The sequence below is a fragment of the Buceros rhinoceros genome, unplaced genomic scaffold (genome assembly GCF_000710305.1).
Source record: "Buceros rhinoceros silvestris isolate BGI_N320 unplaced genomic scaffold, ASM71030v1 scaffold7398, whole genome shotgun sequence".
Classification (NCBI taxonomy): Eukaryota; Metazoa; Chordata; class Aves; order Bucerotiformes; family Bucerotidae; genus Buceros; species Buceros rhinoceros.
The window spans coordinates 31,521-56,412 of record NW_010425059.1 but is presented as its reverse complement, the minus strand read 5'-3'; the positions used below and the strand labels follow the sequence as shown (position 1 = coordinate 56,412).

At 40.6% G+C, this 24,892-nt stretch overlaps 1 protein-coding gene across 1 annotated transcript in view; it reads right to left on the bottom strand.

The window, feature by feature from the left end:
- LOC104497714 (histone-lysine N-methyltransferase 2C-like) overlaps positions 1 to 24,892 on the bottom strand; it is a 95,586-nt gene that overhangs the window by 60,049 nt on the left and 10,645 nt on the right. The window contains exon 3 of the mRNA XM_010140996.1: positions 13,510 to 13,648. Coding sequence (XP_010139298.1) covers positions 13,510 to 13,648 — 139 coding nt within the window. The remainder of the gene's footprint in view (positions 1 to 13,509; positions 13,649 to 24,892) is intronic.

Here is a 24,892-nt window from a genome sequence, read left to right as displayed (position 1 = left end):
TGGAAAGAGGGGGGGGGGGGGGGAGGGAAGTGGAGGAAGAACTTAATTAACACCTCACACCCATTAAAAGAACTCAGCGTTACCATTATCAAAAAGGCAAAGCTCTGCCTTTTTGAACACAGTTAGAACGTTATTACACGCAGACTCTTCTGTAAGCACACACACCTGATGTGTTACACAGTGTGCAAATACCATACACCAAAATGGAATCCTGAGAAAAATCACAGCAATGGTTACACTTAACACATACTGGGGCACATGACACACACGAGCCCAAATATCCTTGTTTATTATTTAAAAACAATACCTAAAAGCGTTACCAGAGAAAATTTTTATGTACAGATCTGTGACCGCTACAATATCCCTGCACCATTTGCAATTATGTTTTAACAGGCATAACATAGCAACAGCGTTGAAATGACAGCTCTGACAGCGCTCCTTGTGTCACGTCATATGGAAGCTACTGAAAAATATTTCTATAATAAACATATCCATAAACTTAAAATGTGAACTTCTGCAGCTAATGCAGTTTGCATTAAAGGAAAGCCATTTAACACATTTCTTAATGCCTAAATGAGCAATTCTGTTTTCTTCATCTTTACGCCCCTAAGACCCTACAAAGATGCCTCAGGGAATCAGGCACTTGGATAGAGGCTTGGTTCTGCCTGGATGCCATTTAAATAGATTTCAGCGCATCTCCAAGGTGGCATGTTTGGGTTTGGGGCACTGTGTGTTGGGTGGGTGAGAGGAGGGAAGAAACGTAGGAGGAAGAAAAAACCTTAAGGCTGAACTCCTGTATAATATTCACTAAATTCTGGGGGAAAAAAAGGAGTGCTTGTGCTTTTCAGCCAGGTGAGGCAAGAGGCAAGAGCAACCACAGGAAAGCAGAAAAGGAAAGTTCCCGATCAGAACAGAAGACCCTGAGATCCAGCAAAGTCCCTTAGCTTTGGTTTAACGCACACTGGAGACAGGTCTTTTTGCCCTCACCACACAGCAACAAAAAAAGAAAAGAAAAAAGATTAAAGAAAACATAAGTGGCTCCGTAAAATGCCTTTTAACTGCCCTACTACTCCAGTACTGGTAATACCAGACATAACAAAGGGAGCAGCATATCGTGAGCCCAAAATGAAGCCCAGAATGGAGCCATATACGTCTACTTAAACTCTATAGGTAGGATTGCCCTTCTCTAAGGGAGACAGACCTTTGGGGACATGCAGGTTGTGGACAGGTAAAATAGGTCCCATTCACGGTGCTCTAATTCAGACCCTACCACAGCACTGTTGGGAAACATTCCTCATTCCTCCTCATACTCCTGGCCTCAGTCACACATCCCTCCCCGATCCTGCCTGAACGCAGACAGGACCAGTGTGAGCCAGCACAACCCCCGGAGCGGATGGTACGTCTGACACGTTCTAGAAATCTTTAGAACAAGGTACCCGAAGATAAAAAGATGCAAGGAAAATGTGGATAAACGTAGCATTAGAATGAGGAAAAATGAATAGTTTCAGCTAAACTGTACACATCTATTTTAAAGCTGGTCGTCGATGTGACAGAGCAACAAGTAAATTATTATTTGTATGCCAGGCAATATAACCACTAGATTACCAGTGAAACCTGACCTGGCCTCGCAGACACAGCCTGTAAGAAGGGAAAGCAAAGCTATTTATGCCTGTTGAGACTAGAGAGACTTGTGAGGAGACTTAAGAGATTTAAACAGGCAGCACCATGGTATATAAATTACACCAGTTACAAACACAAGATTATCCACAGTGGAGTAAATAATTATTCATACATCCTGTTAGGACAGACTATCACTGCTCATTAAAAGACTTGAGGATAATTATGACTAAGCAAACAAAGCTCCTTAAAGTGAAGTCGGAGCAAATATGCAACAATGTTAAGGTTTATGAAAGAGAAATACGAAACAGCAATTAAAAAATTAACTAAGTTTTAAAGTGGTATTATTTGAAACAGGAATACAGGGGTGAAGCAGACATTTCTGGGGCACGTAAGGCAGCTCCGGTCTCACAACTTGCAGCAGCAGGTTTCTCCAGGCAGAGTGAAGTGAAACAACAGGAGCAGTGAGTTTCACAGCTACTCTGCAGCGTGGTGCAGACAGCTGTGAAGCTGTCAAGAATCATATGGTTTGTGCTACTGCTCCTGCTCCAGCAAAGCTGGGGACCGCAGCTGAAACGAGCACTCGCCACAGGGAGGGGGCTGGGAGCACTCTCTGCTAAAGGTTTGTGAACACCACATGCAGAAGTTAAAGACAGGAGCAGCAGAACATTCCCAGACCGCTGCCAAGAGACTGTGGGGCTGAGATAGAGGGGAGGGATTACTGAAGGGCAAAAAAAAAAAAAAAAAAAATTTCCCACCTTCCCGGGAGGGTAAGCAGACGGGCTTCAAATGTATTAGGCACCCCAATACCTAGGAACAACGAGCGGCAGTGACCGCCCTGCCCAGCATCTGGATCCTAGAGAGACCCTCCACAGAAAGCCACGGTCCTCTGCTTACCAACCCATCACATTACTGATTTGTCATGCAGTACGAAGTGGCCAGTTCCCTCGCATCAGCCTTTTAGGTTTAAGTGCTCAGTAAATATTTTAAGTTATGTCTGTATGGGCAGAAGGTAGAGTTTTTTATTCCTATCATCTCAGGATTGCAAAAAGTACTTATAAATCTACTTTCCATATGTCAATATGCAATTAGAGGATCTAAATCTGTGATGCAAGAAGAGCTCTCATGTTGAGGATAACAGAATTTGGATACTGGCAACTCTTAAGATCAAATCCTAGATCTGTTATCATAATTAGCATATTTTCAGAACAGGCTAATTCAAAATGGGATAACAAGAAAGAGACGATGTGCCACATATCTTTTTATAAGCTACTAAGGTAAAGAAGAAAGAGAAAGCTCATCAGTGCTCCATGGATGATATATCTATGATGCTCCAAACCAAAATATAAATTCGTCATTATTTCTAACTTCAACTCAGTTCCCAAATTTTCCCAGAACAAATACTACCTTTTTATATAGGTTTCAAATTCCACAGGTCGTTATTACCAGTAGGTGCTTACACCCCTCACCTCATCCCAAAGGATTTCATACCTGTGTATCCACAAAAAATTTAATACGTAACACAAAGCAAAAAATACGTTCAGAACAAGGCAGGCATACAACTAGGTTTAGCGGATGCAGGAAGAGGCTAATAACATCTGAAGCTAATGTCGGTTCCTACCAAGCCACGAGAGGAGATCCAGAATTGGATCTTGCTAGAAAGGTGCCCTTTCTAAGAAGACACGCATGGCTCTCAGCAATCTGCTGCAGCCATTTTCTTCTACAGGTTTGTATTTCATCGAGTTGTCTGGCCAGTGCCTCTTCCTCACGCTGTTTACACTCAATCCCCTAACAAGAATCTAAGATGCTACAGTTCTCCCTAGTCCACATCCCTGCAAAGGAAAACAAAATGCCCTCCAGCCAGTTAATCCTGAGGAAGGGAGAAGAACAGTCACTATTTCCTCTATTAGACCAATGACATGCAGTCATTGGTACTCATCCTAAAACAGATTTTCCCGTTGAAAGGAGCTCCTTTCAACACATGCAGTATTGGGCAACTTGTTGCACAATATTAAATTACAACCAGAGAAAGAGAAACATCTTCTGGTTTGCTTGCAAATATTGAGGCAGAGAATTAAGGTAAAATTGACAGTCTTCTAAACCCAGAGTGACTATTTTGTATCTGGGGAATTCAGACAGATTTTTCAAGCTGCCCGATAAAATCGATGATAATATAACAACAGTGAAAATGCTGAACTGAAAATTGAGTTTTTTGAGGCTGAACTTTTTTTTTTTTTTTTTTTTTAAACAGAATTAAGGCTGACCATCAGGGCTACCAATGCCTCAAGCTCACCAAGTGCCGCTGTGGTTACAGTCCCTCCTGGATCCTTCTGAGCTGGGAAACAGCACAGGGGTATCCTGTGTCAGCCAAGGCCCCTTGATAGTAAGCAGATGTGCAGACTGACTTATGTAAACATGTTTTGTTTACACAGTGTCTCATATCTCAGGGATCTACACTTGTGCCTGAATGAGTATGGTGCTGGGCAGCTGGTGGCAATGTTCAGATTGGTCCACGTGAGTTTGTGAGACCCTCAACAGTATCAGATACGGCCTCTCACTCTCCTGCCTATTCTCCATACCTGGACGGAAGGCATGACAGACTGCAATGATACAGGGTAGTGTCATCCACATGTGACTCTGTGTACGCAGCTGGGGGAATAAATTTCCCTTCCTCATTTCCATAGGAGTAACTTCCTTCCGCGTCTCCAGCAACCCTGAACACCAAGGAAGACCAGCGGCCTATGTTGAGCACGTCTATCGGCAAGACACTTAAAATTATACAACCTTTCTAGTACTAAATGGTGGAGGAGGCAGACTAAAGAAAATCCTGCAGCTGCCTGTTCTGCAGAGGTGTTAAAGGTCCCCTTCCTTCAGGAGAACACACACACAGGGGAGTCCTAGCATCCTACAGAGATGAATAGAAGATGTCAACAGTAGGACAAACACAAACTTGTGGATTCAGCTCAAGAGACGCTCTCCTCTCACCTTTTCTAAAGTCCCTCCCAGCCTACTGCAGGACACCAATTAACAAAGAAGTTTGATCAAAATGTGAATGCACAGTAAATCTCATTACAAGCAGAAGTTGTCACTGTTTAAACAGGAAAAGACAATGGACTGGATTTGAGAAAATCCAATGTGAGAAATGCCGCGAAGGCACAAGGCGCAGCATTTCTAGTAAGATCCACTAGCTCTAACTATTGCCTCAACATTACATACTAAGATACAGATGATCATTACTGCCATTTAGCATGATAATGATTGCAGTAAAATAAATAAAAAAATATATATATATTTGGCAAGCATAAGCAAAATAGATCTTTATGCTTTCGGTTGAAAAAGGTGAACAGGGTTATTATTTGATTTTTGTTATGAGTTTGTTTGTTTTTAAAGGAATTCTGCAATGTTTTTTCTCAGTGTCAGGAAATGCCGTCAGGATGTCTTTTTCACAAACATATTAGCATTTTTGAAAGGTGAAACTGAGAAGCATAAAACCTTGGAGTTTATGTTGGCAAAGTTGTTACAGAAATTTAACCTGTTTCTAACATTTATTTTTCACAACTAAAATTAAGCTCAGCACAATGTAATGGAATTCTTGGGAGCAAAACAGAACTTCAGAGCATCATTTGTGCTGATTACTAAAGCAGACTGATGAGAATTGGCCTTGAGAATTCTTCTCCCACCTAACCCTGTTAGTAATTTTAACATATGTTAAAAGGCTAAATTAAACACTACAGGGGACCTACTATTTATTTAGCTATGCCAAGTTGTGCTAATGCACAAACTACTTTGCCTTCACTCTTGTTTTATGTTGTGCTATTTCAAGAGTAAATTGTTTTTCTTCTTGGTGAAGATGCACCGTTGTAACACTTATGTAAATTCAAATCAAGGCCCACAAGCTGCATTTTAAGTGAAAAAAAGATTTCTGGCTTAAAACAATGCCAGGGTCTGCATCAGTGTGAGTTATGATGTATGTGAGATATTCAAAGAGGTGAAGTTACTCTAAAACTCACGGTATTTAGATGAAGCTTTTCAGCTTCATCTGAATACCCTGTAAATTTCTGGACCTCAATAATGAAGAAGCTTGAAAGAAAACTACCAAAGAAAACCCCTGAGGCGATGAGGAACAACTTCACGTGGATACAGGGTTAACAACCCAATAAACGGCCCTTCTGAATGCATGATACCAAGGACAGAGAAGGATGAAAACTGCAACATGGAGATACCACAATGAGAAAGACCCAGAAGTTCTCAGCTGCCAGCTATAGTTAAGTGTTTGACCTGCAAAGTGTTCTCCTTCCAACAGGAAACAGAATCACAGAACTTGAAATTTCGAAGTCATTTGACACTATCACACTATGACACAGAATGGGTTTTGAAACGAGTATTTAACTTTTGCAGCACAATTCCTTAAAAAAAGCAAGGCAGGAGTCTATTTGTACTAACTTAAGATGAAGACTTTCAAAACTTTAAGTTCGCACAAAGCAATTAAACTGCATTAGACAATAAGTGCCTTCCAATTTTTTCAAACCAGCACAGTTGGAGTTCTAAAGCCATATAATCAACTTAATGATACTCGTCTCATTTGAAAGAAAGGATTATCCTCCAAACACTACTACGAAAACAACACATTTTATTGACATTTCCAAATTTAAAAAATATGAAAATATGCTCTTATTCACCATCCATATGTATCAGCTTTAACTTAAACAACTGTTTAAAGCTCCGTTAGGACTGAGCCTCCCCTAGATGCAGGAGTGGTTTCCAGAATGCCAGTGCTGAATGAAATGAATCTAGAGGTCTACTCCAACACCATGTAGAACTCATTCTTTAATGTCTGTCTGAACTGACTTGTACTCTTAAACAAAAATACCATATAGAACAAAACTGTGGGCATAACCGAAGGGTGATACTTCACCCCATTTTGAGAGGCGGTTTAAAGTCTGAGTAGTAAAACCTGATGAATAAAAAACAGTGTGGCCTCAATCTTTGGTGTGCCTTTGTGTCCAGAAAGTATCGTCTGTTCAAGCCAAATTCCCTCTTCAGGCAAATCAGCCAAATCCGCACATCACCAAAAGCAATCACCGAAACTACATCAATCTCACAGAGGTGGCAGCACCTCTTTGGAGGCAACTTCATATGAACACCAAGTAGGGTCTTATTACCTGAAAATTACTGAAATTTATATATATGAAGTTGGCTTTAAATAGTAGCTTTTCAAGAATGTTTCAAAGTTGTTCAGTCACGCTAGGGAATGCAAAATCATGCTGTTCTGCATAATTCAAACTTTGCATTTTTTCCTTTGGAAATATGTTTACAGAAGAGAATCGATACAACAGAGTGGGGCTCTTTAGTCAAAACTGTCCTGGGAGAGATTAAAGGTTCATCCAGCCCTGTAGGGCCAGTGTTGGAAGTCGAATAAGCAGATGCACAGGGGATATGAAAGAGCAAGGCAAACATGGTACCACCCATGTCTCCCAGTGCTCCGGGTCCAGGGCTCCCTGTATCAGCTGTGATTCCCATATATTCAGTAATTCTCCATTTCTCTTTCATGAACTTGCTCATTCTGATCTTGAACCTCACATGAAATTTCAACCACCCACAACATCCTGTGGCAGGGAAGGATTTCCACGTTGCTCTAGACAACTATCTGCTCTGCAGAGAATGACCTCCTTTTATTTTCCATCTAACCCTTAAAAGTTTCATTGGATGACCCTCAGTTTCTTGCATTAAAAGAAACTGAACAGTCATCATACAGCCACCCTCCCCATGCCACTATGATTATGAAAGCCTCCTATCTTCCTCCTCCAACCTCTTTTACAACAGAAGGGTTCTACCTTACTTAACTGTTCCCCATAGCAAAGCTACTCCATGTCTTTGACCAACCTTTCTGCTGCTCTGTGAAATATTTTTTAAAGTTTTACTATATTAATTTTTGAAGTTACAGATAGACTTTCTGTAACCCTTTGAAAATTAGTCCAAGCTCGTTTCTCCAAACATTTCTAACCTCACCAAGCAGATTACATGTGCTTAAGCAAAAGTTTAACACATTGAAGCTACAAGCTTGAAAATTCTCTCTTCACTAAGCACGCTCCATTCTCTCTCAGATCCTTGAAGCAAGCAGACTCCACATGCGCCATCCTTACAGTGTGAACCAAGATCCTTCCGGCAAAGGTGAGAAACCCTCACAGAAATCAGCTCTGCAACTACAGCTCAGGGATGCCCCGAGTCCAGATTTTGTCTTTTAAACTGCTTGTACTTTCAGTCAGCTTGAAATGGAAGCAAAGGAAGGAGTGATGAATGAAGGGGCAGAACACGACAGAGGGCTTGCTGGGTGAGGGAAATGGAAGATGGTGAAGTAGGACAGTTGACTGTGAGCAATAATATAGATAAGACAGAAAGCCAAAGGAGGCAGGAAGAGAACACAGCCTCAGCTGACAAGGAAAATGAACAAGAAAATGGAGAAAGGGGTGAGAAGAAATACCATGTCACAAACACCTGTCTGGAGCCACCGGAGATGGAAGGAAGGAAAATGCCAATCAGCTGAACAGCTGAAAAAAGAAGAAACTACAACTGAGTGGACACTGAAACGATGACTAGAACTGATGAGCAGAGACTCAGATTAGAAAAGTAAACAGAATGGGAATACGGTGAAGTATTCACTCAACTCTGGAACAGAACTTAAGACTCTTAACCATTGCCTGCAATTACCACGTATCTGCAGTCCTCTGACAAAGCAGGCATCCCATCCACTTCTGAGACTGGGATGGGACACTACTAGTGTAACAACTACTGCTCTCAGTCCTTCAGCACAGTCTGAGAGACTGCCAGCCGTGAAATCCTGCTCATCGGGCACTTCCATCTGTCTGCTGCCAGAGGAAAGAAAACCTGTCCAGTCAAGAGACCTGACCTGCCAGTGCTAACTTGCTGTTTATCAGTGGCGGGAGAGCTGCATGAAAGCTGCAGGACTGAACCAGATGGAGAAAAGCAGCCATAGTAGTGTATGAGAGAGACAGAAAAACTGCCTAAAACATTTGTGAGAGGCTGAGAGCAGGCCTCCAGAAACCTGGAGGAACTGCTCACAAGGGCAGAAGAAGACATTTCTAAATAGATTCTTTCTGTGATTGGACAATTTTATGTACCAGATGAATTCAGGGAGCAAAGGTCTGTGCAACTTAAAGGCTCAGTCATGAACGTCATTGATCATGGGTGTCAAATCTCACAAGGTACAAGTTCTACATGAAAGCATTAAACACATTATGGTCACAAAATCAATTGTTCAAGCTAAGAAAAAGGCAGGATTAAGGCTGCCTTGTGAAACCTTTCTTTCGCCCCATTTGTGCAATATGCCTTCTGTGCTTCAAGAAAGATGCGGACCATCTGGAGGAAACTCAAAACAGCAAGAAGAAACAGAGCTCAAGGAAACATCATCTACAAAGAAAGCGTGAACAAATTTGGGATCTCTGCTATGAGCATGCTGGGGAAATAACCCAAGAGCCTTTTGCACAAATCTATCCTTCATTACCCTTGGCAGATGGTACAAGTAGTAATGGGATAAAACCAGAATGAGGAAAGTGTGGGTTAGATGTGAGGAAAGTGTTTCCAACAGTAAAACAAAGAAGAGACTGGGAGGGACTGTTTAGATCTGGAGCTTTTATTACTGGAAGATTTAAGAGCAGTTTATGTAAAATTCTATCAGCAATGACAGCTGTAGGTATCTGCCTTGGAAAAGGAGGTGAATGAGACGACTTCTAAAGGTCCCTTCCTGTCCTATAAATCTAGGGTAGATTTGTTTTAACAACGATCTGTCATAAAATTCTTCTGAGACCATTTCTCCAGTCAATGCATGAAGAGATAGTATGGAAAACCAGTAAATATTTAACTTTTTCCTCATTTTTCAGTGTGTGGTATTAGCCTTTGCCTACTGACAGCATTAAAATTGTGTCCTGCTAATCCAATCAGTAATACCAGTCTGAGCTGGTCATTGATTTAATGCTGAAGTATTAGTTCACTCTTATTAAATATTTTATTTTTATAACACAAATGAAAGTAGATGTTAACCATTGACTTCAGAAGTAGGTATTGTAGATACTTGCATGGATCTAGATCTGAAAGAGTAAAGGCAAAACTCTGCAATGATTTCAAGTGCCCTGTTTCATGCATAAGGTCCATTCTCTACAGAAAGAATTCTTGTAGAAAAACATTCATGTAAAACTAGAAACTGTATCATAATATATGTGTATAAAAACAAATAATCAGAATTTCAAAATTAATTGTAGTACTGATATCTCCCAAAATACGTGCTTGACTTTGCAACTTTAATGATTTTTTAAACATATTTCTAATGTTAAATATTTTGTCTAACTCCCTCATGCCTAAAGATTTCTCCTTCCATCACTGCAGTGTTATTCTGTCCAGATTATACAATCTCTCTGCCACTTCAGTTTCTTTTTTCCACTGTGTTGCTCTGAATGTTGCAAGTTTTGTAATGCACTTTCTGTGAACATTAAAAAAAAAAAAAAGATAAGCAAAGATAAAGAAGTTCACTGCTACTTTTCCACCATTTTGTTTACCCATACAATCAACAGATCTTCACCAACCACTTCTTTTCGATAGAAGAAAGCACCCCAGCCCTCTACACCTCCAGACTCTAAATCCAATCTTAGCAGCAGCAACGAAATAAGTGGGAATAGAGCACTTGGTCTGGAATGAAAATTACATGCTTTGTCCAATTAGAAGGGAAGCAGGAAAGCAGGAAGGTGTGTTGCCAGCCTTTTTTTGTAATTTTAGTGACAGTCTCACAAAAGCAGATATTTAGCAGACCAAAGCACCAAAATCAGAAAAGCTGTGTGAAAATCTCGGCTACTCCTTGTTTAAGAATTCTCTGTCTTCACGATTATGGCAAAAGGACTGAAAATGTGCAATTAATGCAATTTACAGTCTCTGAAAGAGGACAGAAAATAAAATGAATCAAAAGGTGTTTTGTTCTTCTATGAAATTGTGTTTCTAGGCCATTCTCATTAGCTTTTAATGCTTGGAGTTGACAATGTGGGAAACAGAGGAGGAAGGTAGAAGTGGGCTCTGCTGTAAGTCGCAGCCAGTTTCTGGCTCCTTGCCTACCTCATGGGCTGCACTTCCCCTGCTCCCTGCAGGCAGCACAAACCGAGGGAGCAGATTCCTTTCCAAGAAGCTGGATTCCACTCAGCCAAAAGTCCTGAGCTGACAGCAGCTTCTCACAAGGCTTATAAAAAGAAAAAAGCGAACAACCAAAAGAAAAGGCTCCAAAACCCATGACGCTCATGATATATAAGAGCTGGCAACATTTTCGTTACCACTGCCAGGCTTGACAGTTTATCTTTGCTTGACATTATTGCCCCTCCCTGCACGCGGTCAATAACTCACTCGTTCCTTCTGAACGTACACACACACGCTTCACCCCTTTTCAGCCTCCCTACCCCAGTGTGGCTCAGATACTTTTTACTTTAATATTTTTTAGCATATTGGTTTCTGAGCACTAATCCTAAATCCGTTACTAAATTCCCCGCCCCAATCCCATTTGCAGTCAATAGTTCTCTTGGACTCCCATATCCCACCTCAAAAAGGTTCCAACATTGACCATCTTCTCTCTTGAATGTTCTTATCTGGCCTTAGTCTCAGATCCAGAGAAAGATACCACACATGCAAGCTTTCCCTAATCTCTCAGCTACTGAAATCCCCATCCTAGTTCTGATATATCCTACTATTTTAAAAATAACTATTTTTCAGTAACAAATTATTTCATTATTTCATTTTATGCCCTGTGTCCTGTGCTTCTCCAAATCCTTTATCTTCACTACCAAAGACAGAAACCCAGAACTGTCCTCAACTCTGTCAAATGTATGCAAAAGTAGCTCCACCTACACCTGCATCTCTGCTTCTCGTGAAGGCTTTGGTCCTTTTCTGTGCTGTAGGCAATTTCTGTACTGTCTGTTACAATATACTCCCCTAATTCTCCTACGTCTCACATACCTAAAGTTATTTCTAAATACATAATATTTTCATTGGATTAAGTTACTTATAGCATAAAATAGAAACAGTAAAGCTTACAAAAACGAAGAGATGAAGTGATGAGTATGAATTATTTGGAAATCAGCTCCAAAAGTACTTCCCCAAGTTACAGGTTTAAACTCTACGGAGTCTCACCTTACCCTAAATCTTGATACGTTTCTTCGCACTGTTACACAACTGGACATCATCAGTGTGTGTTATGTCACGTGTTGTATTTTCTCCTAAAAGAACAGTCAAGCCACCCAGAATCCAGTCCTCTTACCCCCGCACGGCACAGCTGCAGCGCACCACTGACAATGATTGATCAGGAAGTCACAGATCAGAAGAGGCTTTCTTCTGCTAGGTTTCAAGACACAGTGCCAAAAAACTCCTGACACCTATTTTTCTAACCTGTTGCTACCAATTACTTCTGCAGCCAACACCAATTCTGCATCTAAGTCTGGAACCAAAACTACCTGGGGTCAGAGAAATCTACGACTCCTCATTAACTGCTTCATTAATACATTTCTACCCAAAATGTCAAAAACAGAATCTGACCACTGTTATTTTAATTAAAAATTAATCGTACTTAGCTTTTTAATGCTTTGATCAGCCAAAGCAATGTGCCCATGATAGCCTTTCAATGTTGACCAATGGAATTCAACACTTCCAGTTGGAAAGAAGAGTAAGTTGAGTGCACGTAAGGGCCGGTTCAGAACCATGCAGAAGTTTTTTTCAGAATACCATTGTCCGGCTTTTGAAAAACAAGTTTATGGCTAGGGACAGTGCTGTAATCAACTATTCATGATAACAGCAAGAAAGTAACCTTGAGAAAAACAGAAGAGGGTTGAAACAGCACTAGAACTTTTGCAAATGATCCAAAACAGGGTCAAATAAAGAACTGAAACAGCTGTTCAGTTCAAGCTGCTCTACATATTTACTGCTACTTAGCTTTGGAAAATTCCATTAAGAACAGAAATTTTTGTGTATTTTATTCAGGTATACAAACGAGAACTATTGAACCAAAATTGTCTGTAAGAAAGGAAGTATCTCTTGGAACTAAGAAGTTTGTGAGTGTGTAAACCATGAAAATTGTGTATGCAGCAAGAAGTTGAAGTAATTTTTTGTGCATGGAAAATGTTCTGTGTTGGATTAGGAAGAGCTAAAATGATGACGATGATTCTCTCCAAGTCTGTCAAAATACAATTAGACCTGTAACTCTCTGGTAAATGGTAACAGCAATCTCTGCAGCAGAAGAGACCCGTACTGGGTTAAAAGCTGTTATCAGGGCTTCAGCTGAGAAGTTCGGCTAGAATTCTGTGACACTGTTTCAACAGTCATTACAGACAGTATGTTCTCATTTCCCCAAGGCAATTAATACTTCTGCTGCTTTTGGGGTGATTTATATTGTAAAAAGTTAAAAAATACCAAATGTTATTTTCTGATTATAAATCGTGAAATAAGGAAGAACACCATAGAAATGACAAGTGGTTTGGTTTACTTTGTTCCTGAAAATATAGACATACAAGCTGAAACTTCAGAAGTAACTTTATATGGAAGCATTTTCTCAGTGGGAAAGCCTTCAGTAATCACATTTTATCTCATATCACTTATGTCTGTTTTAACTTAAACAGCTCATACGCTGTAATTCAAGGGTTTACCAGTGTAATCTGAGGACAACGCTGAAGGAACGTGCTTTTCACCTTGAGAAGCTTTCATCCTATACGCCAATTAAGCTATCAGTCTCGAGCACAGGCTGCTGTTGCCAGCACTTCAAAGCACCAGTGGCATGTCCCAAGCGTGCGCCCCAAGCACTCTGAGCCCCGGTACCCGTCTCCCAGCCCTGCCCCTGTCTCCTCACTCACTAACCTGGTTTTAGCTTCCACGCCCACAGAGGCAGTGGAGCTTGGCGACTCCTCGGATATTGAGTGCTGAAGAACTGGTGTTAGCTGCTTGGTGCTGTCCACTTCTGTTTGGGCATCCTCTTCTGCAGACTGTTCTTTGACTTCTGTTTAAACAATAAGAACAACATTTATTTATTTATTTAGACTATTAAAAATGTCTTTAAGCTTTCCATTGTGCTGCAAACATCCATTTTGTTTATAGACAGATTAACCCATGCAACTATGTTGTCAGACACAACAAGATTAAGAGTAGGAAAATATTACCCTTCACATCCAGCTAGAACACAAAACTGAATGCTTATAAAGTTATTCCCTTAACACGGGGCACCACCATGAACTAAAGACATCCAGTAAGTAAAGAGGAATGGGGCAGGGTTGTTCAAGGACAACCTTTTCACATGAGGGTGCAATTTTAGATATTCTCCTTCTCCTCACACATCCTCTTGTGCACCTGCTTTGTCATTCCTGAACAAACAAGTGAGCACACTAATCTGGGGTATCATCAACCTTTTTTTCTCCCAGATTAGCTTTAACTTAGATCAATTCCCTGCACTAGTTCACGCCTATTACACCAACTCTATGCTGGCACAGGGTTGAGGAGGTGAAGGAAGGAAGGGTACAGTTTATGCCCGCTCAAACTCCATTCCCAGCTCTAGGAATATAAATAATTTTTGCAGCATCCTTTTAGGTAAGTTGTTAGAAGTGCATACATCTACAGCTGACAATACTACTGTTTGCCTAGAAAGTTTGCTTCTGCTCAGGAATATAAAACACCAAGTAGCCACTGTCTGAGCAACATAAATCCTCTCCTCGTTTGGTTTCCTCCTTTGCATGGAGTGAGTCGGGGATTTGCCAGGAGGACACAGCAATGCACCAAGCAGTCCAAGTGCAGTAGAGTGCACAGGAACAAAGGTCAAGGCTGTAGAGCAATGAAATTTGGTATTTCCGCACCTCCATACTTTGATTTTGAAACCTAAATAACACGAAAATCAGAGGACTCCAGCAGATATTCTTTGGCATATCCAGCTTAAGTCACTACTGCCGCCTCCTGTCCATGGCTGCTACATCTGTCCCCACAGTAGAGTCAGACACCTCAGTCACACACCACCTAAAACTTGCAGTGAACATGGGTTTGAGCTAAAAGGCCGACACATACGGTTCTGGCAGAGAAGTCCAGGTAAAGCAACAGATTACTTAGAAGATTTAAGATGATACTTTCACTCTTTAAAAAAATTAATACACAACATGTCAAAATAATGCAAAACATGAATTATTCAAGTGGAGAAATGGATGGGTAGAAGAATCTGTGACATGGGTGGGCATGCGCAAAAACTTGCTATAAGCTTTAATCTTATTTATAAAAAAGAGGAAAATTCTCAGAGCAGAAAACTGCACAGCTCGGTCTGTCATACTGGAATTATGTGCCTGCCAGAGCACGTGGAGAAGGGGAAATATTTTTTGTTTGATGTACAGAGATTGAAGTATAAGTATTCTTTAATCTACCGTGAACTCTTAGGAAGACAATGTATAATATTTAAAACCCTCAACAAAGGCATCTAAAACATATTGAAGAGAAAAACAAACTTAAGACAAAAGAATAAGAAATTCCTGTTCGTGACTGGGTGTGTCAGATATTTGAGGTGGGGTAAACTGGAATTGCTTCATCCATTTCAGTTAAGCTACTCAGTAACATATATATGAAACATCGAAAAAAGACCATCTGTCCAAAAGCCAGGCGACTCACGTTAAACTGTTCGACCAACCTATCCTGAAGGAAAAAAAAAAAACCAAACTGCACAATCATTTGACACTAAATAAATATCCTGTTAGGAAAACATCCCTTGCAATGGTAAATGGCTCCACACAGAAAACAAAACAAAATAAATCAAATCCCCACACCCTTAGTTTTTGGCACCTCTGAACAAACAGTCCCTGCAATCATTCCTGGACAAGAATTCCCAAAACCGGCAGCATCCAGCAGAACCATTCTCAACAGTCTGTAGGGCCTTTCCAAAGTATGTTGGATCTGCAGGATAATTTTGTGCAAGTAGCCTCCCAATCGCTAAACACAACCTCAGTGAAGAGAGCAGAACATAAGGTAGGCAGTAAGAAAGGAAGACACCAAATCACTAAAAACAAACCCTTCAACGCAGCCCGGGACAACCACACACGAAGTGCTCAAGGAAGACCACTAGAAATCATGGCCTTGCTCTGATTCATCTTGGCGACTTCATTTAGCCCAGTGAAAACTTTCCTAAAGGAACTCTGCTTTATTGTGTGCCTGCAGAAACCTTCAAGTAAGCAAAAGCCATTTACTCTTTGCCAGCTTTCATTTCATTATGCATTAATGAGCACCCATTACACTGCAAAGGCAAAGTTCATGGGCACTAATTCATCCTCAAGAACTCTGGACCGTGTGAGAAGACACAGATTGTTTCACTACACGCTACAACTATAGAACCTTACACCCTTATGGTGCTTTTCCCCCTGCTGCTTACTTCTCTAGAAAAGGGACCCAAATTACGGTAAATGACACAAACATCATCTCAACTGCTGTCTCTGCAATAAACCAAACTGCGTCTCAATATGCTGTTACAAGACTGAAAACATGGTGCTCACCAAACAGAATTAAAATAGCACTTTTTCTAGTTGTACATGTCATGCCTCAACTTTGTAAAAGTTTTCCAACACAAGATGAAGGAGGAATAGAAATAATGCATTTATGAGTCAAACTCCTAGGAGATGGGAGTCCAGCACTAGCACAGCAAAGCGATAGGAGATATCCTCAGTGCTTCTTCAGAGATGTTGTTGGAAGCATCTGGCACAATACGTTAACTGCTTTTCACTATATTTAATGAACGTTCATCAGACTTGGTTAGGCATCCTACTTTGAAGCTTCTGGGAATGAAGAAACCATGAACGATAAATAAATGTGAAGCTCATTTGCAGCTTTGTATGTAAGGCTTTATTTTGGATCCTATTTTCATGACTCTTTCTGTCACAATGAAGGCCTTACCCATGTACAATGAGTTGGTGAGGGAACTGAGAATTAAAAAAACTAATTGCACAACTCCCAGATGTCTCTAAATTCTCTTTATAATGTCACTATCCTTTACTAAAACAGAGGAAGAATACTAGGAAACATAATTTAAACAATTTTTATTGTTTGATGACAATTTCATCAATAGTTCTTCCCCACCACACTGGTGAGTTCAGAAAGGTCTTCTTTTCTTATTAAGGTTAAAAGAAATCCCCAAAAGTACAAGGAGGAAAGTTCCTATCTGCATGGGCCACCAAAAGAGTTGAGACTTCCACTGGCTTCGTAACTCAGGGAACACTCACAGAATCACAGCATGGTTGAGGCTGGAAGGCAGCCTGGAGGTCACCTCGTCCAACCCCTCCTAAGCAGAGCCACCCAGAGCCAGATGCCCAGGAGGACATCCAGACAGTTTCAGAACATCTCCAAGGATGAAGATATGAAATTGTAGCAAAAAAAAAAAAACCAAACAGAAAATTGCCTAAGAGACAGGGACAGATACACAGGGAAGTCATTGGGTTTGGTAAGATTTACAGCGTATGTATTACATTTCTCTCTAACACTTCCACCATATTTGCCTAAATAACACATCTACCTTGGGCTCTGGGTTGAAAAGACAATCCTTGGGGTTTATGTTATTTAAGAAGTAATTTGAAATTTTTTAAATTAGGAAAAAAATCTCTACAAAGGTTCCTATTTTAAGCATTCAAGAATTTCTTTTCTTAGTAATTACTTTTTAGAGCAGAATACTCCTTCTGGAGCAGAATGCAGGGAATACTCAAGGACAGCACTAGCACATACCATTCCCAGTCGATTACACAGATTACCTGCCTTTCTAACAGTAGCTGGTCTCTTTAGATACAGGTCTTATTCAGATATTTATAACATTCAGAATAAAAACCATGCTGACAATTTCCTCTTTTCCTGCTCTATCTTCCGACCCCTTAGAAACCCCTCAATGCCTAAAAGACATGCGTGGGACACGCAGGCTCATGGGTGGAAGCCCTAGGTTTTGAAAACCCTTCTGTGGCAGTGGTTCCCTTGCAGATCGTCCCATGCTCGTGGGGAAGAGGAGACTGGTGATGGCTGGAATTTCATTACATAATCACAGGTTTCTTTGGGGATGTGATGAAGCAACTAAAGATCCAAAACATTCTTCTGCTACAAACAATCCTTTTCTGTTTTCTAGTAATCTGTCCTGGTTTCAGCTAGGATAGAGTTAATTTTCTTCCCAGCAGCTGGAATACTGCTGTGTTTTGTATTTACTGTGAGAACGATGTTGATAATACACCGATGTTTTAGTTGTTGCTAAGTAGTGCTTAGCTCAAGTTAAGGGTTTTTCAGTACCCCCTGCTTGGCCAGCTAGCAGGGGCACAAGAAGCTAGGAGGGAGCGTGGCCGGGACAGTTGACCTGAACCAGCCAAAGGGATATTCCTACCACAGAACATCACGCCCAGCATGTAAACTGAGGCGAGTGAGCAGGTGGCTGCATGGTGCTTTGTTGCCAGCTGGGGTTAAACCTCAGCATAATCACAAGACACTATTCAACAAGCCACTTGGATAAAGCTACAGCAAGACGAGTTAAGTGTGCCATCCACTATGGCAAGCAGGCAAAGAAAAGACACCAGCATATCCAGTTTTTTTAAAAAGTCAAAAACTGCTTTCCAAGACAAAAACTGAAAATACTGTCAAGAGTTCTGCCACCAAAAAAAATCTCCTTTAAAATCTTTTAAGATAATGTTCAGTATATAGGAACACTGAAAAAAAGAAATCAAAACAGCTGTCATAAAATAAATATGGTACTGTTGTTTAAATGCAAGAAGTTTATTGGTTATTGAGACTCTACTACCAGACCTATTGCTAAGTTGGCAGACAACGATGCAAATATCATGAGCTTCCAAAACTTCCTGGAAGAACAGGAAGCACTGCAGGCTGGAAAACAGTACCACCAAACACAGCAGGGACATTCCAGGGGTCTGAACTGCTGCTTACTGAGATGTTCTGCAAGAGGGAATAACAAGGTTTCAACCAGCAGATGCAGCTGTTATTTTGCACAGGGACAGGTTAGTGCTCATCAGAAAACAGCTAATGGGACAAGGTGTTTTACACCACCTCACAGGGGTCTGCAGAAGTACACCACCAGCAGGCTCTAGTCCTACTAGTTTAGGCAGATAAAGAAACCAGGTCAGTGTAGCAACTATTCATTTTAAATACCTAGCTAGTACTATAATTACCAACTTGCACTCACTGTCCCCATTTAGGGACAAACCACGTTTCCAGTAGTCAAGGGTTCATCACTCTGTTACTGTTCTGGACACGATTTCATAGAAACATCACCTCTCTTGCTAGTGTCTGGGGAATTCACCCTGGCACACACAGCGATGACTGCTGCGCAGAGATCTTTCACAGACGATGACTTCCTACGTATACATATATACGCAGCTCAACATGGGGGAACAAACCGACACGCTGTGGCTAAGCAGTCCCAGGCAGATCACTTGCGAAGCTCCTGGGCAGTACTGAGCCAGGCTAAGGTATACTGGAGGACCTGAAGGTATACTGGAGGACACACAGCGCGCAGTGGCTGCTAAGAGCTGCCACCATTACTTGGGCTGCACCAAGTTTGTAGCCACCTAGAGTTGCCTGCTAAAACATGACCATGGCATACTGAAGCCTGAGCGTGACGGTAACAGCCACAGGCAAGAACCATTTCCCCACGGACAGAGGCATGTCTTCTTCATCTTAAGTCAACATTATAAAATTTTACTCACAAAGATAAACAACAAAACATACAACCACATCAGAAGTGGTTCTGCTGGGGTTTTTTGCAAGTGCTGCACATGTTTTATTTTCTTTTAAAACCACCACTATTTTTTCCTATCTGAAGGACATCATAGTGATTTACTTACTGCAAAAGTTGTGATATGGAGATGAGAAGAAAGCCTGCAGTTATGCTTTTTTGCCCACTTCAGTGTGTATTTTCATTCTTTTCATTCTAACAGAGCTCCTATTTATTAAATGTTTGATACAGAAAATAAATTTGTGCAGATTTTGTACCAGTTATAAAATAAAAACAAGATTTTCAATGTAGGACCATTTAAACTATAATTTCAGTCATTGTAAACACAAGACACCATATTATGGATAAGCAGCTCCAAGTGATCTGTGACCAGAGAACTTCCTGCACCAGGGGTGCTATTCAACAGCACTCATCTGATTATTTTTCCCATTCATTTGCTCATGTCTTTTTGAAACCCATGTAAAATTCTCGCCCAAAACATTCACTAACAATGTATTCTATTATTTACACAGATGCCAATAGTAACACACCTATCTCTGTGCTTTCAACATGACCTTATGGCCCCTAATATCTGTGCTGCAGATCAAAAAGAATCCTCACCCTTGTTCATTTTCCCCACACACTCATCATTTTTGTGGGATTCTACGAAATTTCTCCCCACTCATAACGTTTCAGGTTGCAGTCCTTATCTGATCCCATTTATCATTTACTTCTTGTCTTACTCCTTGGCCTTTCCTGTACTTTCCCAATTACAGCTCGTCCTTTTGGAGCAGAGGAAGCAGATCTGCACCTGGCATTTCAGATGAAGTCATGCCACGGGTTTATAAAGCAAGAGTGAAAAAAAAAAAAAAATCACTCTGATGCTTTCTTCCCCCTTCTCCCTTTGCCAGTGATTCTCAGAATCTTATTTCCTTCTTTGCCTTATAAAAGCTACTGCATTTCTTGGAAAAATTACAGTACCACCTGCTCAGGTAGCAACAGCTATTTAAGAGTGATTTCTGTTTATACAAAATTTGGATGGTGATTTTCCCCTGTGTGTTTTTACATGCACTACTACTGAATTTAATTTTCTGTGGTCAGGCTTCACTGCCTTGCAGGTGGCTACCTCTTTTATTACCCTAAATAAGCATTTTACCCACTACTTTCTTCCCTTTTGTACCCAACCTAGAAAAGGGTTACCAGGGCAGATGTTTATAGGACTCCAAAGCCAACCTGGTTTATACTGTGATTTGAATTAGGTGGGGCTAGGGTCTCGATTTCTCCAATATTTCTACCAAACTGGAGTGTCAGCCTCAACACAGCATTACCAAAAATAAAGACAAGTTTATAGAACTAAAACATGCACAAACCAGCACCACTGCCAGTGAGAAAAAGAGCGTACGGCACACAAGATGCAAGCTATGATTTCAATATACTTGACAACTTCCCTCATCGTGTCACTAACACCACAGGAGCAGCAATGGTAAGCTTCACGGCAATGGGAAGGTGGAATATTCTGGGCCCCTGAAAACTCCTTCCAAAACCTGGTGGTTACGTTTAATGAAGCGTAGTTTGATACCTAAACTGCAAAAGCCGTATTGAATAAATTAAGAAAAAAAGAGGTTACATTTCAGAAATAACCACCACATTGAAAAGCTCAGTGAGGTTAGAATTTATCTGGAAATAGCAGATTCCACCTGCTACAAAATATTCCATGTGCTCTCAAAACGTCCAAGACAGAGATATTGGTTAGAAGGAACAAAAATAAAAAATGAGATTTTTCTAAACGGCCCATTTCAAGCGTGCACAACAATAAATGTTACCATTAAGTCAGCCTGTAATGACTTGAAGGCAAACACCAAATAAATTCCTGTCACGTTGGTTTCATTAGAAACAAATTACCAGAAAACAAAGGAAAATAATAAGATGCTTACAATAAAAAAAAAACCGAGATGCTTCAGTTACGCTAATATTTTCAGTGGCCAGGACAGGTAGGAGTCAGCTGCTTAAGAAAGGAGGAACTACTCTTTCATAATGAGTATGGGGAACATCAATTGCTTTAAAAGATGTTTAAGTGCATTCTTAAGTGCACATTTGCCCCAAATATTTAAGGACAGATTTGATATACAGGCAATGCCCTCAGTGGTGTTAATTCTTCCTTTCATTACTTTCAGAAGTGATAAGCAGCATAGCAATGAGGCCAAGTAGCTGAAAAGCAGATTTTAAAACATCTTTGGTGTTAACAAATTGACAAGAGCTTTTGCCATTGATTCCTCCCAACCAGGACTTGCTCTTAGGTACGTTTTACTTGTCTTAGTGGGAGGCTCTGCTCAGTGTGGTTCACACCAGTACAAAGATGACTGTATTTTCTCTAATAAGTAGGATATTAGAATATTTTTTTTCTTTAGAAAAGTGGTTTTGAGCTGCTTCAAAGCTGATGAGATTCTGAATTAGCGCAACATTCTCTGGCAGCTTCTACAAGGGTAACTTTCCTCCACCGAGAAGCGTTTGTGTTTCTGGTTCTTTGTGCTTTGCCTCACAACAAAAAAGGCCAGTTAGAGGAAGACTTCAGGGAGTCAGTGCAAAGTCCAACAAGAAATCAATTGTCCGGGCAATGTCACTGAGTCTGAAAATAACATTACTAACAATAATAATGCAGGCAAGGAGCTACTGGTTGATAAAATCAGACAGACTCTTTTACATATTATCAATTCTGAAGCCTCCAGACACCATGGGAGGTGAGGGTCTGTTATTAAGCACTAATTTATTTTAAGAAGTGGTTGACATGGTACAGATAGTAAACAGAAAACCCACAGGATTTACTATGAGTTTCCCAAGAGACTCAGCACTTGAACTAAACTTCTTCAAGATCAGAGTCTGAATCTCAACATTTTTATGTGACACAAAGACAGGAAGAATTGCAGACTCTGGTATGAACTGGATATTTTACAAGTGTTCCTAAAAATAAAGAGGGAATAATCAAAGAATTAACACACATAATTCAGTCAGCTTAAATGCAGAACCAGGAAAATATCAAGCAGAGTCTTGCTGAAACTAACAGAAAATGGGGAAAAGAAACAGAAGCTAAGTCTTCACTGACAGCAAGGGGCCACCAAACCTACAGTAAGTTTATCAGGTATTTGTTACAGTATTTCTTTAGATTAGCATGTTTTATACTGATATATACGTGTGCGCACACAGGCACACACTATCACGCTTCTCTGTTTTGGTTTGGGGGGGTTCTTGGCTGTTACAGAGATTCACTCAACAGAAGACAACCCCTGTTACAGAGAGGAGCAACACAAAGGGACCTACAGGAAAATACAGGATTCTACAACGAATTTTACTGTGTATTTTACTGATAGCTAGGGAAGGTGGAAGATGTTGATGGCTCGAAGGTCTTAACAGGACCACAGGCAATGGGCACAAACTGAAACTCAGGAGGTTACTTCTGAGCATCAGGAAACACTTTTACTCTGAGGGTGACTGAGCCCTGGAGAACATCGCTCAGGGAGGTTGTGGAGTCTCCATCCTTGGATACTCAAAAACTCTCTGGACACGATCCTGGGCAAACAGCTCCAGGTGTCCTTGCTTGAGCACAGGGCTTGGACCAGATGACTTCCAGAGGTCTCTGCCAACCTTAGCCATTTTGTGATGTGCTGTAGGTGCTAAAATGCTGGGAAGGATGGGTACCTCAACACTGGTAGTCACCGGTGGGAACCACAGTGAAGAAACATGGAGGAAGTAACAGACAGCTCGAAAGACCAAAACAAAGCTGAGAGGCAAAATAGTCACTAAGAGGGAAACAAAGAAATCAGCAAGAGAGACAGGGCTGGTGGGTGAAGGAAAGGACTCAGTCCTGAGGTTGAAAAGAAGCTGAAAGTCTAATGATTCAGTAGAAGCAGTTGCAACACCATTTTTAAGTAAAAAGTTGACTTAGCTCCAAAGATATCTTTTTTCCAAATTCCAAAATTTCCTTTTTTTCCTATTCCAAATCCCTCCTCTCTTTCCATCCTTAAGAATCCCACGTTCATTTATACTAAAGCCAACGTAGCACTTGGCAGAAAACGGGCTGGGCTCAGAAATCACTGTAGCTGGCGGGAATAATGACCCATACTGAAACGATCAGAAGCGGCACACAGCTTACCCAGCTTTGCTTCCAATTCTGCCTCTTCTTCGTTTGAGATTACAGATTTGCGTAAAGTGGCATCTTGTTTCCTGGACTGCCATTAAAATGGCCATGCTTAGCATTACAAAAAAGCTGCTTCAGGAAGAATTTTTTTTTTTTTCCTTTCTAACAAACATTTGTGTCAACATTACAAATGGGAAGAATGTATAACGTTTAGTACTCATGTCCTCCCTTGCTTCTTCCCCATAAAAGATCCAACAGCTAGAACACACACTTTTATTCTAGCTGGGATTATATGGGGCATCTCCTTTTTCTCTCCCCATGAGGGAAGTTCTCATTCCTCCTGCATTGCTCCCTTCCCCAATAGTAGAGCTCAGTACACTGAATACGTCATTTATAACACGGACTTCTCTCATTTTATGAAAATTGATTAATTCACAGAAGTGCACCAGTAGTGCTAGACTCCATAAATAAAATAGAAATAACTTCCCAAACCCAAACAAACAAGAAATAAATACCTCACACAGTAAAAGAACTCTTCATTATACTCAACGCATGAACCAAACAATGGGAAAGAAACTACAAATATGAACATTAGAAGTCACACGTCAAGAGTTTTTGTATGTTCAGATGAGTTTTTCAATATTACTGTATTGTATTTTGCCAATTACCGTAGCAAATTTCTGGCAAGTCCACTTTTTTGCAAGAAAACAAAATAAAAAGCCTTTTTACTCCAAGTAAAAATTCATAAACTGCAACACAAATATATTTCCATTTGATTAACAGTTTTACATGGAGCAACAAACCGGGATTACTCCTCTCCCACACTTTATTATTAACACTGATAAGCGCTTAGAAGAAGTTATAAAGGCAGCAGCCTTTTAAATTAATATGATTAAACCTCTATCAAGTCACCTGGTGTTCAACTTTTAAAATAACGTAATTGCAATTCTGTATCTATCAAACTGCTCAAGACAATAATGCTCTTTCAAGTCTATTCTGGTTCCTGCTGTCAAAACAGGATCTCAGGCCTCTGTGTTTTTACTAGGCTTCTTTTCACTTAAGAGAACAGTTTGCAAAACCATCTTGGACTCAGCACTGAAGTGATGGTGCATGACTTCCAGAAGCAGACCCAGCAGAGTCTTTATCTACTGGGATTTCTAGCATAGTGCTCCACTGCTGCCTGCACCTTTAGAAATGAGCAGCCGCCTCTGCGACAGCCAGGATGATTCTGATGAAGGATAATGGAGAGACTTATCTATATACACTCCTGAAGCCTTAAAAATAATTATCTGTGTCCTCCTCTCCTCTTAAGGAAAAACTGCTCTCAGATCTCTGTTGAGAAACTTTGTTAACAGTGACATGTAAAGGAAATAAATACAGCTATCACTGAATTCCCTACA